This window comes from Mastigoproctus giganteus, chromosome 14 (genome assembly GCF_048544385.1).
Source record: "Mastigoproctus giganteus isolate SK-2022 chromosome 14, ASM4854438v1, whole genome shotgun sequence".
NCBI classification, from domain to species: Eukaryota; Metazoa; Arthropoda; class Arachnida; order Uropygi; family Thelyphonidae; genus Mastigoproctus; species Mastigoproctus giganteus.
The window spans coordinates 116,731,758-116,749,203 of NC_143588.1; the positions used below are offsets into that span (position 1 = coordinate 116,731,758).

At 38.3% G+C, this 17,446-nt stretch overlaps 2 protein-coding genes across 4 annotated transcripts in view; both read right to left on the bottom strand.

Annotated features, from left to right (window-relative positions):
• The window catches only part of LOC150075639 (intracellular coagulation inhibitor 1-like), a 39,714-nt gene extending 36,110 nt beyond the window's left edge, over positions 1-3,604 (bottom strand). For all 3 annotated transcript variants that reach the window (XR_016547925.1, XM_090389273.1, XM_090389270.1), the window contains exon 1: positions 3,467-3,604. The gene's annotated coding sequence lies outside the window, so the exon portion shown is untranslated. The remainder of the gene's footprint in view (positions 1-3,466) is intronic.
• A 6,211-nt stretch (positions 3,605-9,815) lies between these two features.
• Positions 9,816-11,051, bottom strand: LOC150075643 (leukocyte elastase inhibitor-like). Its single transcript, XM_090388603.1, has one exon. It carries the CDS (start codon positions 11,049-11,051, stop codon positions 9,816-9,818), a length of 1,236 nt encoding a protein of 411 aa, XP_090244729.1.
• Between the last annotated feature and the right edge of the window lie 6,395 nt (positions 11,052-17,446).

Here is a 17,446-nt window from a genome sequence, read left to right on the forward strand (position 1 = left end):
TAAACTGTCAACATGAACAGATGCACTTGGTCAGCAACGATGTTTAAGTACGATGTGGCATTCAATGGACTCAACGTGTGCCAATTAAACATTCCCCACACCATAACACTGCTCCCATCACCTTGCACAGTAGTCAGACATGACGGGTCCATGGATTCATGTTGTTTTCGCCAAATTCTGAGCCTTACATCAACATGATGCACCAGGAACTTCGACTCGTCAGACCAAGCAACTGTTTCCCAATCCTCGATAGACCAGTGCTGGTGTTGTTGTGCCCACAGCAGGCGTGCTCTCTTGTTCTTCACTGATAACAAAGGTACGCAATGTGGCTCTCAGCTGTTTTAGCCTATTCGCGACAAAGCGCGACTAGTGGTCCGTTGCGATATTTTGTTCTGCGCACCAAGGTTGTATTCTGACGTGATGTGCGACATTGTGGCCTGTCTGTTTGCTTGCACAATTCTAGCCATCCTCCTCTGACCTCTCTCATCAACAAGCGATTTTCTTCCACGTGGAGAGGATGTTTTCTGTTCGTTGCACCATTCTCAATACACCCTTGAAACTGTGAAAAGTTCAGGAGAACTGCTGTTTCAGAGATGCTTTGTCCAGCACGTCTTGTACCTACTACCATGCCACGTTCGAAGTCCGTTAGATCACGCCTTTCCCCATTCTTGCTACGGTTTGTACGCTTAACTGATGCTAGAAAGGTTGTTCTGCTGCATTTATATCCACAAGTGTGGTCATGTGACTTACAACGCTGTGGGACAAACCATTTGTGTGCGCAGCAGGGGTGTACCTAATAAAGTGGCAGCACAGTGTATATCTGATTATAAATAACTGCTTTTTTGATGTATAGAGGATGGTGTGAGTAGTAATGTAAGAACTTACCTGCATGTGTGTTCTTTCTGTATATTTTGTTGCCTAAAATTGTACCGATTTTATATATACCGAGATTTAGAAAATTAATTTCATTATCGATTTCTACTTCGAAGATAAATTTGAGTCTCTCATGCGTTGTATTAAATGTATTAAATAAAGTGTCAATAGTTGATTTATTACCTATTAAAAGGACGTCGTTCGCGTATCTCATATATAATTTGATGTGCATAGGAAAAGGCTGAAGTATTTTTTCTTCAATAGAAGCGAGGCAGATTTCGGATAAAGGGACTGAGATACCGAGACCCATAGGGAGGCCAAAAATTTGTCCATAAATATTATTTTGAAACCTAAATTGCTTAGCATTAAGTAACAGTGACGTGAGCTCTAAAATGTCATTAACCTTTAAATCAGTACGTTTTGTCAAAGTATCGTCTTTAATTAATAGTTCTTTAGGAGCTAGTAGCGTGGTTTCGATGTGCACGTTTGTATATAGGGAGAAGGCGTAGAAACACGAGAGAATATCATTTCCAGATATGGTCACGGAAGTTATACATTCGTGTGGCTGCTTAATGTGTATACCCTAAGGCAATGGTAAGGCCACGCCTTGAGTACTGCGTACAGGTCTGGAGGCCGCCTCATTTTAGGAAGAATGTAGATTTGCTTGAGCGTGTACAGAGAAGGGCAACAAGATTGGTGAGGGGGAATGAAGGGATCCTCTTACCAAGAGAGGCTTAAGTTCTGGAGATTGCAGCGGCTGGAGACTAGGCACCTGCGAGGTGATCTGATTGAGGTGTATAAGGCCTTGAATGGGTTGAGCACGCTGAATTTTGATGGGATTCTTCCACTTGTTCAGATTATGAACCTGAGGGGACATAAATTCAAATTAGAATAGATGTGCGGAAATTTGCCTTTAGCCAGCGGGTTGTTAATTGCTGGAACAAACTTCCATCTGTCGTTGTGGAAGTTGATAGGTTAAATAAATTTAAGGAGTAACTGGACAAACATTTTAGAAGGAATTGTTTTGTAAATTTTTGGCTGATGCCGCTCATGCACTTGCTTTCTTGCATCACATGCCATTACTACTACTATCCTGATCGAGAAAATGTCATTAAAGGTGAAATAATTTTGACGAAGAATATGGATAGATTAGAATAAGCAGACTGTTTAAAGGAAACCATAGGTCTCAAAGGGCAGTCTTGTTTATGGAGTTTAACTATTCCAAAAATATGTGGAAGAATATTACTCCGAATACCTATTTATTGGAGGGTGTGTAAATTAATTTGTTTATTAGCTCTGAGTTTCCTTAGGATCCCATCAAGTTTATTTTTAAATTTGTTAATCTTAAACGTGTTGTAAACTCTGTATGTCGTTGAGTCTGACAGGATGTGTAGCATTTTTTTTATATTGTATTTCAATCATGGCATTTTTAACTGGATAGTGATTGCTGTTAATGGCAAAATTAAATCCATATCCTAAACTAGAAAATTCATTAGGAGAAAACGTTTGTGTAGAAATGTTAACAACCCAGTTAGAGATTTTTTTGTGTTTCCACAGAAGTTTCCACGTGAACTGAAATGCATTTCGGGAACTTAAAAAAAAAAGTAAATTGCAGCTATTATCAACCTGCTGCTGAATGGAAGCTCCTCAACAATTCATGCTGAGGGAAATGGACCTTAATCTACCACGCTGGTCCAGTGTGAATTGAGAGATCGACCGTATTTAGCAGTCAGGGGCTTGAACCCCGGTCTACTCAAAAAGCGTTTTTGTTACTGCACTCCCGCTCCTGACCACTCAGCTACGGAGGCCTTACTCGGGAAGTAAACAACCCCAGGGGCTCGCACCTGGGAGTATGGGCTTGGCACACCCAGGGTCGTGAGCTGGATATCATCATTCTTCTCTTTCTTGGTGATTCCCTTTTGACTCTCTCTCTCTCTCTCTCTCTTAGGGTAACTCGGGAATTTTGTTTTGGCTGATGCAGCATAAGCCTCAGGCTTCCTTGCACCATTCTGTTCTTCTCTTCCCACTATATAGCTAACTGAGGATCGTTTCGAAAGTCGCTCGTGCGCGGCTATTAGCTTTTATCTCACTTTTATTTATTTTGAATACATGATTTTAATATTTAATAAGACAACTATAGAATGCACTTTCTTTTCTTACGCAAATTTTAACACTTTTTAAAGCTCATAATTCAGTAAATTTTTAAATTTTTAAAAATGCATAATTACTTTAAGTTACGAATAGCTACTAATCGGAATTTAAAAGTTTTATAAATACTATGTACCTGTTACAGTATAAGTTTAATCAAACCAAGCGGATTACTATGAGGTGAGCTATCGCCATCTGTCGGGCAATATATTCATTATTTAATTCGTTTTGCAAAAAATAAGGGATTTTATTATTATTATTTATTATTTTTTTTTTTTTTCCGAGTTTAAACTGAAAATAAACAATAAAATAGTATGTTTTATCATAAAACTAAAAAAGAAAAAAAAAACATCGGGGAGAATAACATAATAACAAAATTGTTCTATTTACAGTTATTTGTAGAAGAAGGTGCATTTTGAAATAATCTTAAGATACGATAATTTACCTTAATCCAAGACCTGGATCCACACTTGGAAGTATAAGTGAAGAAACTGGATTCAATCTTATATTCGTGTAAAACACAACAGTTATAATTACATTCGCTTCCATCTGCTACATAATTAGAGTTACATCTCCAGATGTAATGGTGGAACTCTGGGAAGAGCTTCATTGTTTTGTGACGTCACTTCCTTGTTAGAAATTGCAAAAGAAGTGATGTCGTCATACGCACGCGACTTGAATTATGTTGAAAAAGAAATCCAGAACAGAAAGAAAGAAATAAATTGTGCAATTTGTTCTTATTTTCGTATAAATTGGTCGCTAAAAATGGCTGAAAGAAACACTTTAATTGTATAGATGATCATTTATTTTTGTAAAAAAATTTATGAATTTTACACCCGGCCTTACTCGATTTACAAACTCAATCTATTTTGATTTTTTCATAAATAATAGCTGGCCGAATCCGAGATTTTTTGTTGTGATATTAACCAATCGGTAGGAAGGACACCAGGATAGCTGACTTTAATGGCGATGGTCCCAGCCAAACTTGGATGGATGGCAATTCTACATTTACTGGCCAATAACTTGGAGACTTTTATTCAATATCTAATAGGGCCCCAGTTACAGCCCGTATTGCTCGAGGTGTTAATTCCACTATGTATGAGGAAGTCTAGCTCCAAACATCAATGATTTCTTTTGTTTTCTCAATTGTGGCTCCTGCTAAACGTGTTCCTACAATAACACCTTTCTGACAAGGTTGACTAAGACCGGGAAAGTGTACAGTATTTATCTGATACGAGGAAATGTGTCCTCCTACTTGAGATAACTTACGTTTGTATACCTTAATGCTAGTTGCAAAAGGTTTCTAATTTTTTTTGCCAGTGAGTGTATATGATAATGTCATAATGGAAGAAAGTGAATGAGAGCAGAGGCTTAAACGAAGGCCACCTGCACTAATTTTAAGCCTCCTGTTTTCTTTAATTTTCTGAGGAATTATTTCAAAGTGAAGAAAAAAAATTGGAAGACCAGAGAAACCTAAAACCTCATTTGAAACCCATTTAAGAAAGCTCTACAGAAAACCATTATAAGATAACCACAGTTAAGTGCCACAAACCGCTAGATGGTTCCTTACAGTAGGAGCGTGAGCGCGGTAGCACAATGGTTTTAAACACCATCCACCCGAACCAGGGGGAAAATCCGGTGTTTCGTCCAGCAAAACAGGAAAATCGACTAGACAATCATGGGCAGATGAGTTGGTTGTCGGGTGGTCCTAATATGACAGTTTTTACTGAAGGAACCGAGTTATCAATCATGACACGACTGATAACTCGGTTCTTCAAACAAAGATCTCATTTTATGGCGCAAGACTTCGTATCTTTCGACAGGACAACGATCTGTTCTGAGCCTAATAGAACCTTTGTGAGTCAAACTGAAAATGCACGTGAGGGTTCGTCCACAGAGACCAACAATACGTGTGAAATAGAAAACCGTTCCAAACTTCCAGTTGAAATGATGCTGAAATATTTCCATGGGTATATGTTAATGGGAAGGCAGTGTATAAATGAGTTTCGTTTAGGTGATTAGGTAGGTGTTTGTGTTAAATGCTTAAGAAACTAAGGCTATGTTATGTTTTTCTCTGGAATTTCATGAGGAAAACTATGCAGACTTGGTATAGTTTTTTTTGGATTCAATACCTTTCCTTCTAGACCATTCCTTCTAGAGGAATGGTGGAATTTCCTTTTGGAGGAATAATCACCATTCCTTCTAGAGGAATGGTGATTATAATCACTGCATACTCGCAAAGGGATTTTTGGGAATACGCTACTAGTCTTCTGAAACAGTTTCAGTAAATGCAGTAAACACACAAAATTGTTGAAATAAATGTAATTCTTAATTCTTACAAATTCAGAATTTGTACATGCCCCGAAAACAGTTATGGTAACGCGATCACGCGTCCAGTAAAGAGAATAAGATTAGAAAATTTATAAACAAGAAAGAAAATGAAAGATATGTTAATAATAAAGTAAATTTGTATCGACTCTTCAGCTCTCACAAAGCTGCAGCTTTGTTTCCCACTTGGTTCACTTCGATAACTGTCTTGTGCATCACCTCCGAAACAAGCAACCCTTTAGCAATTCCACTTAAATCGGCGCGTTCGAAGACACAGTCCATGCTCGAAGAACTTCTTTCAGTTCCTTGGAATATGTCATGATAAATTTAGGAATGGCAATGTGACCTATTTCTTTCTCCGTTAAACTCGTGAAAATTACAACCAAAAAGTTAGGTGTTGGGTTACTTTCTAGCTCAGCTAATCCTTGTGTTTGTTCTTGAAGCAGGAGCAACGATGCTAAATAGTTTCCTTTGAAAGAAAGCTCTGAAACTGAGAACTATCTGTCTTCAAAAGAAGCATATTGAAAATTCTGTTTAAACAACTGCATAGTTGGGATTAATTGAGCTGAGACTCCATGGTTATAGTAAGTTAGCATTTCAGTGTCACTCTTTTTAAACTGGGTTTGCCAAGTGCCTTTGAAGGACACCGCGTTTAAAAGGATCAATATAGTGCCACCTCCATTTCACCTATTCATTCACTCCAATAGTTTGTCTACTTCTTCCTTGAATTTATTTAAGCTATCAACTTCCACAACAACAGATGGAAGCTTTTTCCAGCAATCAACCACCTGCTGTCCAAAGGCAAACTTCCTCACATCTATTCTGCAACCATTCTTCCTCAATTTGAATTTGTGTCCCCCTCATATGTGTGTGGTCTGAACAAGAGGAAGAATCCAATCAGAATTCACTTTGCCCAAACCATTCAAAGCCCTAAACACCTCAAGCAGATCAGTGTCTGGTCTCCTGACGCTGCCAGTTTCAGAACTGAATCCTCTCTTCGTAAGACACCCCTTTGTTACATTTACCAATCTCGTTGCCATTCTCAGTAATCGTTCCAGCAGCTATACATCCTTCTGTATACAGTACTCAAGATGTGGCCTGACCATTGCCTTATACAATGGGATAATCAGTTCCTTATCCTTGATAGCAGAATTCCTGTATATCATTAACAAAACCCCATTAGCTGTCTTGACAGCATGTCTGCATTGTTCAGAGAACTTCACGTCCGACTGCACAATTACTCCCAGGTCTTTTTCATTTTCCACTACCCTGAGTGTATGTTACCCTTGGGTTACTTTGCATTCGTCAATTTTAAACTTCAGTTGCCACTTCTCAGCCCATCTGCCCAACTTTTCTAGACACTGTTGCAATAGGCGTACTGTCATTAACAACCCTACCAATCTTCGTATCGTCTGCAAAATTGGATATTAAGCCTGATATACCTTCATCAATATCATTGATAAATACAGAAAACAACAATGGGTCCAACACGGAAAGCTGGGGGACTCCACTAATAACATTTGTCCACGTAGAGCAGTGTCCATTGATTACCACTCTGTCGTCTCCCACTCAACCATCCCTTGATCCATAGCAGCAACTTGCCCTTAATACCGTACTGCTCCAATTTGTACAGTAGTCTTCCATGTGCAACAGTATCAAAAGCTTTCCCGAAATCCAAGCGCATGATATCAAAATTATTTTTTGCATCCAGTTCCTTTTTGATCACATAGTAGTATCCGGTCAAATTGATTAGGGAAGATTTCCCCTTAACAAATCCATGCTGTGCCTAAACTATATTTGCAGTCTTGTCTAGATGATCCTGCATTGCTTCTTTAACCAGTGACTCCATTACTTTCTCCGGAACAGAAATTAAATTAACAGGTCTCAAGGGGACCAAAGGGTGATACGAGTAATGAAATTACTCATGTCACCCTTTGGTCCCCCTTTATGAACTGGAGATATATTTGTACACCTTCAGTCCGTGGAGACCTCCCTGAATCCAAGGATGCTCTCATGATTATGGCAAAGGGTTTGGTTACTTCCTTTAATAAAGGGTTTGCCGCCTCCTTCAATATAACTGGATTGATTTCATCCACCCTTGGTGCTTTTATGTTTAACTTCAACAATTTCTCCTTCACTTTGCTCTCCCTTATTACAAAATCATTTAGTTTCCTGTTTAGCATATTTCTGTCCGCCCCTTCCTTACAGAATTCCTCATGTGTGAATGTAGATGCCAAATACTCATTCAGTATGTCAGCTACCTGAGCAGGATCAACAGCCAAACCATCGATATCAAGTGGACCAAACTGATTCATCCCCTTCCTTCTAGAGTTTATATAAGTAAAGTCCTTGTATCTATGTATAGTATGTTTGAGTTCAATTATCGTTCACTGTATACCTGACTCCATCTGTCGGTCAAAATATTCATTATATTTTTATAATTTGCAGAAGATAAAGAATTTCAAGTATTGTGTTCAAAGAATTTTTTTTTTTTTTTTTTTTCGAATTATAAAACAAAAAAAAAATTTAAGAGGAAAATTTTTCTGCTTACAGATAAGTCGAGATAGAATGTGCGTTTGAAATAATCTCAGTAGACGATAATGATCCCTCTTAACTCAAGGTTCCATCTGCTACATAATCAGATTTATCATATTTGAAAATCTTGAGACACCGTGCTGGATTTTGGACCATCAAATTCAACTTATAGCCGAAATATACGGTAATCTTGTAGCCCGATTACTGTCGGTAATCAGCGTTCCAAAACACAGGTCTCTTCGTTCTTTCCCGACAGGGATTACAGGAATAATATCAAATTAGTCGCTGTACTGGACCCTTATTTAAAAGTTGTTAAAAGGTATTTATTTAAACACTTATTTATAAAGATCTAAATTAAGTGATAAGTATATTAATCTGTACTTAAATGTGGTCATTGCAAAAGTGCAGTATTACACGAGTTTGATTTGACCGAGGTTCCATGTGACCTCGAATGCTCAGTTAGAAACTCCTTTATGGCTGTGGCCAGATGCAAAACGAACATTTTTAAATTTACTAATAAAAATTTAGTGCATATTAATTAATTTAATCTCATTTAAACATATACATTTATTTTTACTCCAACTTTGTTTACTGTTTCGCAATGAATCCCTCAATATTTACCCTTAAGCATTTATCGATTTATTGTTTACCTTAAAGATTTCTTAACCCTATTACACTACCACGTGGTAATCGATGACGCAAATTCCGCCTAATAGATTACGTTTCTAGACGTGTTAAAATGTAGAATATGTCACTCCCACTCAAGTTGTGCCACTAACCCTTATTTTCCATTACATTTACTGACACGTTGCCCCCGTGGATCACAGGATCGCTGTCCAATCCCACACCTGGTGGAAAAGACTTTCTCAGATGAAAGCACAGTTTCCAAGGAAAATGTCACGCAACGCTCCCTGAGACCGGCTAACTCGAAAACAGTGTGAAAAAAAATCCATAAAACTATCTCCCGTAATTGTGGGATTCGAATCATCCCTTTTTCGCGTCGTGTGGAAGGACAAGGGTCGTAACTACTGTCCTATCCGCAAGAGTAAGTTTATTTGTAAGGATCTGCTTAGCCAAGCAGCCCAGGAGCCAATGAAACCCAAGATGAACCCTTTCATCAATCTTATTGGAAAATTTCAATCTGGTTCAGAAGAGAAACTACAAATTATGAAAAAATTTCCATATTCCAGAACCAAAACTTTGCCAAGGCAACTTTCACCCGAAGGGAGAAATTATCGTCAAACTCCAATAGCGCCTCTGCCATAAACAGTTCGCAGCTATTGCTGGTTGGCCACTACTCTGAAGTTCTACTTATTTTATGATTCCACTGGTTCATCTGATCCAACTACTCTACAGACTCAGCAAATTGCTATTTCCACAGACTGGTTCAACCGGTTCTACAGATTCTATTGATTCAATATTATGCTGATTCTACTGAGTCAGCATTCTGCAGATTCAGCTGACTCAACGGGTTCCACTGACTATGCCACCTTCACTGATTCTAATAGCATTCTAATCCAGTTGATGGCACAGGTTCCTATGAGAAATATTTATATTAAATGATCTTCAACAAAGGCTGGATCAAACAGCTCATCAACCTTCGTTGATGAGCTGTTTGAACCAACACCGACACGGGATATATAACAAGTGTGCTACCCAACTGTGCAAAAATACGTGTAAGCTATTTGTTTTCACCAAAATATGGAATCTATCTTAAAGTTCAAAGTTTAAAACATATTTTTTGGACATTTAGGTTTCGTGTCCTTATCCTAAAGAGGGATACTGTATACACTTACTGCTTTCTTTACAGTTTGCTGTGCAGCGTAAAAAATGTAAAAATAAAAAATAAAAAAAAAACATTTTATTAAGTATAATAAAATGTACGAGTCCAACATAATTTTTTTACAAAGAAACGTCAGATTTTAGACGAACTATATTGTATTACTATTCGTAGGATCAGTAACTCTCCCCGCATAGAGAATCAGTTCGCTACGTTCGTCGATGATAAAAAACAAGAAGGGGTGGTCAGCCACAAATTCCTGACGATCTATTAGCGTCGATTTAATAACGCTCATTGCACTGATGGAGGCTGTCTCACGGCCAGTTTCGTCCAATTCAATTAGAGCTTTGTGCACACCGCGTGTTAAACTCAAACCTTCCGTTTCACTGATTCCAGTGAAGTCAGCCCTTGTAAAGAGAGAACTCAGTCCCAACGATTTGAAAGGCTCCCTTAGTTCTTTAACACACTTTATTTGAAGCTTGGGAATGGATACCAACTCCAGCTGGACCATCTTCAAGCTCTCATTTACTTCGCGTAGTAAATTCATGTCCAGCTGCTTTTCCAGATCTGCCAATTGCTCCACACCAATGGGTAACAAAATCCACATTACGATATGTCGACCTCTGAAAGGGAGTTCTATCGCTTTTACGTTGTTTTCCTCTATCTCGGCAAAACGAAACTCTTGTTTTCTCAGATGCATCATGGGTACAGATTTCATAAATGCACTTACCCCAGTCTTGTAAAATCCTTCGTCTTTGGTCTCGCTAGTAGGAAACGCAGTTTGCCAAAAGCCCCTGAAGTAGCTGGCACTCAAAAGAAGCATCAAAGTGTTGGTATCTATTTCATGAACGATGTTTTTTAATTTATCTTTTGATTTTCCTCGAATCCATAAATCTATTTCAGTTCTTGGCTTTTTATCTCCATTTCTAAAATTTTCATCCCACACATCGCTGCGGTAAAACACTTTTACGAAGGTTTTGTAATCCGGAAGAATTGGATAATCTGTATGAACTAAAAGAAGATTAGCTAAGTCCAGTATATAAAACTCTGGGATTTTGTGAAGGTAGGAAACGAGTTCGTGGAATCCTTCGTGGACTTGGTCATTTGCAAGTGCAGCTGAGTCGAAACCAAGGGTTTGGCGCATATCTTCTGCAGTTTGACCACGCGCCCCATAAAACAACATGCCCAGAGCACTAAATATAGATATTGGAGAGTAGAATACATTTTCATGCCCTGTTACTAGTGCATTGTGTAGCTTAACAGCGAATTTATTACTAGCTTCAACTACCTCTTGTGGGATGATGTCATAAATGGTGGAGATTGTAGTGGTGGCAAAAGCGTGGGACAAGATCAGTAGGAGGAAAAAGAGTTTGATCCACCAAATCATGTTCAAGCCTAAAGAAAAACAGTAAATCAGAAAAATAAAGAGCAAAGCATACACATTAATTTATTTTATTTTGAGAAAATATAATTTAAATTTTTTTATACAAAAGTGAGGTCGGATCTGTTGTTGTTCTAACCACAAGTGGTGTTATAATAACTTCTGGGTATTCCTTCAAATGATTTATTATTTAAAATTCAGATACATGCCCCATTTTAAATTTTTCTTGGGCCCTACGTGCCAGTTATTTTTTGTTACAAAACAATCAGTTCGTTTTCCAAATTTTATGTTATAACCAACAAAACTCAGTTTTGACAAACCTATGAAAAAAATTAACTTCTTTTTAAGATTTCAAAGATTTTTAAGGGCGAAAAGACAACCGAATATTTTTATTGAATATTTATTAAATATTCATGAATTTTCCTTGAACAAGTAGCTGAAGGCTAGAAAAACGTCTAAAATCCTAGTTGGAAATTTCACCTATGAACACGTACAGTTTCTCCTCAACTGCAAATATTTTGTTAAATATTTCAATTATTCTTTCATTTTTCCATTCGAGAACCAAGGTTGAAAATCCCTGCTTTTCATCCAGCAAACAGACAGACAGACAATCCGATAAACGAGTAATACATAAAATATTCAAATTATTGAACTTTTGCCATTTATATCTTAAATTTTATCATTGACTGACTAAAACCCTTACGATACGACTAGAGTCAATAAAAATTCCTTCTGTCCTGATAGGGAATATTTCTCGACTTCCATTGATTGAAATTGAACCTGATGCTTCTGTACATCGTGAAACTTTTCCACAGAGCAGCAAAGTTAGCTTTAGTATAAGCATCAGTAGTGGCATATGATGCAAGAAAGCAAGCATATCAGCATTAGCCAAAAAAAAAAAAAAAAAACCACTTCCCATTTCACCTATCCATTCCCTCCAGAACTTTAGTTCTATCTTGAATTTATTTAAGCTGTCAACTTCCACAATAGATGGAAGTTTGTTCCAGCGATCAACCACTCGCTGGCTAAAGACACATTTTCGCACATCCCTTTTGCAACCGCCTTTCCTCAATTTAAATTTATGCCCCCTCAAGTGGGTAATCTGAGCAAGAGAAAGAATCCCTTCAGCACAGAGCTTGCTGAAACCATTCAAAGCCTTAAACACCTCAATCAGATCATCTCACAGGTACTTAGTCACCAGACGGTGCAATTTGAATTCTTTGGTAAGAGAATCCCTTTTTCTCCCTCACTAATCTCGTTGACGTTCTCTCTACTCGTTCCATCAGCCCTACCACCTTCCTACAAGAGGCCTCCAGACCTGTATTCAGTATACTCAAGGTGTGGCCTGACTTATACAAAGGGATAATCACCTCCTTATCTCTACTAGCAAAATTCCAGTATATCATTCACAAACCAATGAGATGGCCTGGCAGAATGTCTGCACTGCTCTGAGAACTTCATAATCTGACTGCACAATTACTCCCAGGTCTTTTTCATTCTCCACTACCCCGAGCCTAGTACCACACAGTAGTACATTACTCTAGGGTTACTACTACCCATATGCATCACTTACATTTGTCAATGTTAAACTTCAGTTGCCACTTCTCAGCCCATCTGCCTAACTTTACTAGATTCTGTTGCAGTCAGTAACAACCCTACCAACCTTTGTGTCATCTGCAAACTTGGACATTAAGCCTGATATACTTTCACCAATATCACTAATAACTATAGAAAACAACAATGGGCCCAACACCGAAACCTAGGAGACCCCACTAATAACATTAGTCAGTGAAGAGCAGTCTCCATTTGTCTCCACTCTCTGTCTTCTGTCACTCAACAACCGTCCTTTTATCCATAACAGCAACTTCTCCAAAAGCGTATCATCCTATGGTGCAGCTGCACCAGGGCGCTAAGCTCTGGAGGACACAAACGAAAAGTTATTTAATCTTCAAGATCAATAAAGAAACGTTGTACCATGGCCCAAACTCATTATGATATACCACTGCCAATCTGTTCCATGAGTGGATGGACCCTGCGTAATCCTCTATCAGGTACTATGCTTATTGCTATTAATACATGCGAAATTATTTTTATTTACAAACCCTACAATTTCTGTCGACACAGGTTGTTGTAGGGTTTTAGTTGCATTAGCAACTTAGACCATATTTCATAGTATATATGTCTGTAAATTGCGTGTGTTGTGTGGTCGACGTGCTGTTTGCTGGACAATGAATCTGAGTTTCCGAAAGAAAAAATCAAAAAAGCCATACTACCCTCAGCTGAGACCGACTAACTCAGCCACATTGTGAAAATGACCCATAAAAATTCATCGGGTCGACAGGATTCGAACTTGTCTTTTCGCACTCGGTGTGAGGAGAACGGTGATTATACCAACTGTGTACCTATGAGGGTAACACACATACTTCTACTGCATCAAATACAAGGGATGTTCAAAAAGTAGTGGCAATTCTCTTACAAAAAAAAAAATAATAATAATAATAATAATAAAAATACAAGCATTATTTAAAATATTTAATAGTTTCATCATATCTTCGTTCTCCTGGACAACTAAATTATCCAGAAGGTCGATGATTACTTGGTCATACGCCTCTAAATTATTGCGGAAGGCGTCTGATGCCACCAGCAGGCTGATTTGTAAATGTTGACTTTTGAGCTACGCATTCATCTTGCTGAAAAATAATAAACTTGAACATTTAGTTCCTGCACTCTTCACCTATCGACACTCGTTAACGAAACAATAAGCTGCACTTTCTACTCATCGATTGGCCTTGCATACATTCCCCATCCATGTCGAATCGACTTTATCTTCCTGGAAACTGTACCACGGATCAATATAAGATCCACATCAGCAAAACATGGAACATCCTTTTGTTTTTCCGTAAGATTTCGACCTTTATTTTAACGTTCACTATCTGAACTATGTTCAGAGCGTCTTCAACACATACTTACACTTCTCCGTACTGTGAAACAATTTTCTTTTATAAGTGGCCTATAACTCATGATTCTTCCTTATGAGCGAGAATCACCGACAGTTTACACTATCGATGATTCTTTTTGAACGCATCCAGGTGATATGACTTTATGTTCCTTTCTCCAATTACGAATACGCCCATCTGTATGAGAGTTGGAAACGGGATTCATCAGACCAAGCAACGCATTTCTATAATACATTGTATTGGGTGGATATCTGTACCAGACGAGGCACACAACGCTGACTACGGGCGTCGACCACATGTGGCTGTCCCACGTGTAATCTTTAGCTGGTTGTTCAACCATCCTTGAACCAGTCACAGCATATTCGTCACACTACAACTGGAGCATTCAACCATATTTGGCTGTTGTAAAGATACTGGTACGTGCACATCTTGTCCCACATTCGAAGTCGGAAAAATATCAACCAGACTCATTCTTCCTCGCAGAAACTCGAAACCCGATTGCCACATGAGCAAACTATACTCTTATATGAACCGTTGCATGCTTTGAGCCTTCACCACATGATACCAGTCAGTTTTTACACAAGGCTGTACTAAAGCAAAACCACCGTGTGTGTGTAATTCTTGTTTAATTTTTAAACTGGGTACATAAAAAAACAAATACAACCGTTGAATCTAGGCATTTCTTCAAATAAATTGTAGAACCATCTTTAAATTTATTGAAGTACAAAAGAAGTTACAGTAACTAATTCAAAATATCAACAAAAAATGTAAACATCACTTTTTCTTGGCTGATTAAATTTATGTATATGAACCAGACATTCTGAATGACAGGCGAAAAATCACCAATGCATGGATTCAAAATTGAACATTAGTTCAGAATTTTTAGATAAAAAGTTGTCAGCAGCCTGAGTTTGGTTACTACTGCCCTGAGGCAAAAGAACCCGTATGAAGAAGGTGGTCGGGGAAGGCCTTTCTCCACATTTCGATAGACAATCCTTGACTATTCTGAGGTTAGGAACGAGATCCATGAGTCCGCATGTGAGGCTTTTCAAAGTCTCAAAGGCCCTCAAGTTGATCATGAATGCTCTTCCACATAGAACTCAACTGATAGACGAATTTCTTAAAAAGGATATTCCTCAAGTCCGCCAGGAGGTCCGATACTAAATCCGACGGAGCAGTTTTGAGTCCGTTGAGGGAATAAAAGGGAGAAATACCAATCTGCTCTTAGAACCCTCAAAGTGCCAAGCACTCCTTGAGGCATGGAATTCTGTTACCACAGAGCTCTTTATAAGAATTCGGATACATGAATCTCGGAACAGGTTTAAAGCGAAGGCGCATAAGGAGAAGGCACATATTATTAATTTATGGATTCTTCTTATATTATTCATTGCTTTCAAAACTGAATTATTTGACTCCAGTTTCATAAAAAGTCAAGAAATGAGAAATATGTGCTGGGGGAGGGGGGTAAGTGAGAGAGGTGGTATAATGTATGACGTAACAGTGATTGTAAATATTTAGATAGTTTAAACACAAAACAGAAAGAAAAATGAATGGAATTTCCGATTTATCTGTTTTATTTATATTTCATTTTATTTTTATACTTTATTTAATAATTTTTTTCACATTTCCTTATTAAACCTTCACGTGTTTCTGTGGCTTACACCTGTTCCTAAGTTTCATGTATAGGGAGTGGACAAAATAATGGGAACACTTGATATGAAAGTAACAGATCTTGTAATTTTTGCACGTTTAGCAGGGGCTAAAAGTGCAAAAGTGATGTCTGCACTCAGTATGGAACTCTGATAGAACGAATATGACAGAAAATCGAAGCTGACTAAAAGAGACCGCCAGACAAGAAAAAGGAGTGTAGCACGAAAATATAAAAATACTCAGAAAATAACTGCAGAACGTAATATGAGCCTCAGCAATCCAGTTCTAGCAAAAAAATTCGGCGAAAACTTCATAAAGCTGAAATTTATGGAAGAGCAACTAATGCCAAGCCACACGTTAGTGATGCTAGAAAGAGGATGCAATGGTGTAAGGAGCACATCTGCACATCTTTTGATTGGAAACATGTCATATTTTCAGAATAATCATCATTCACACTTTTTCCAATATCAGTGAGAGTTTCATTTTGCCGTTGCCAAATGAAGCGCAGCATCTTGACTGTCTTGTGCCAACCGTCCAGCATGCAGGAGGATCATCAATGGTTTGGACAGCAATATCTTGCTGTCCTGAACGGGCGAATTATTGCCACTAATTATCTTGACATTCTGAGTGACCAGGTTCATCCCATGGTGGAAACATTGTTTCCCAAAAACAGTGCCATGTTTCAAGATGGAGTACCATGTTTCAAGTGAGGAGCGTGAAACTGAGGCTAAGCATCTTCCGTGGCCTGCACAATCACCAGACAAACGTTATTCGAACATCTGTAGGCATATCACATTTGGCGAAGAGAGTGAAAGAAAAATTTCTTCTGCTTTGATCACTCAAGCCGCTTGAAACTTTTCTCCATAAGACGAAGACACAAGGATACACGAGAGAATACAGGATACAATATACGCCGTTTTAAAAGCAAAGGGTGGCCCAATCAGTGTATCTGTAACTCTTATCACAAGTGTTTCCATTATTTTGTCCAGCATCTGTATTAGTATCCAGTATTAGCCGTATACTGCAAGGAAGCCACGATCTTTTGCTGCAACCAAAATAAAATTAATAATAAACAAAATAAAAAAAAAGAAAATAAACGGTGGTCCTCTCTTCATGTAGGTAACTATCCAGCTGACCTCTGCATTTCTCCAAGATGTCAGCTTCAACTACTCACGGAGATAACTTATTCAACTAATTAACAACCCTCTAGTTAAAAAAGTTACATTGATTTTATTTTTTCTCTACAGTCCTGTCTAAACTTCTTTCCCCATAATTTGAATCTATAGTCCCAAGTTCTGAAATCATACATACACTGCTCGACAAAATTAACAGGACACGTAGAAAACATGGTGTAACTCGTGCAGCTTGCGATAAAGCAGGACAAAATTGAGTAGTTCTGTTCTCTGATGAGTCCCATTTTTAGCCTACAAACAGATTCTAGAAATTATTTCATCTGGAGACAACGAGGAATGCGATATCATCTCTCCAAAATCAGAGAAAGGGGCACTTATGGTGTTCTTGTGTGGGACGGAATGTGAGACGAAATGATCAACGGCCGCATCCCTCTTCAGGTTTTTGATAGGTGGTAGCGTAACTGCGCAGGAGCACCAAGGATAGATCCTTGAACCCTATGTGCGACTTTTTAGGGGAGCGTTTAGCCCATATTTTCTTTTCATGAACAACAACACCACTGCACATAGAGCTCAAGTGGTGGACTATCTTAAAAATGAATAAGATAGTCCACCACTTGAGATAGTTATCAAACGATTGCCGTGGCCAGCTCGATCACCAAAC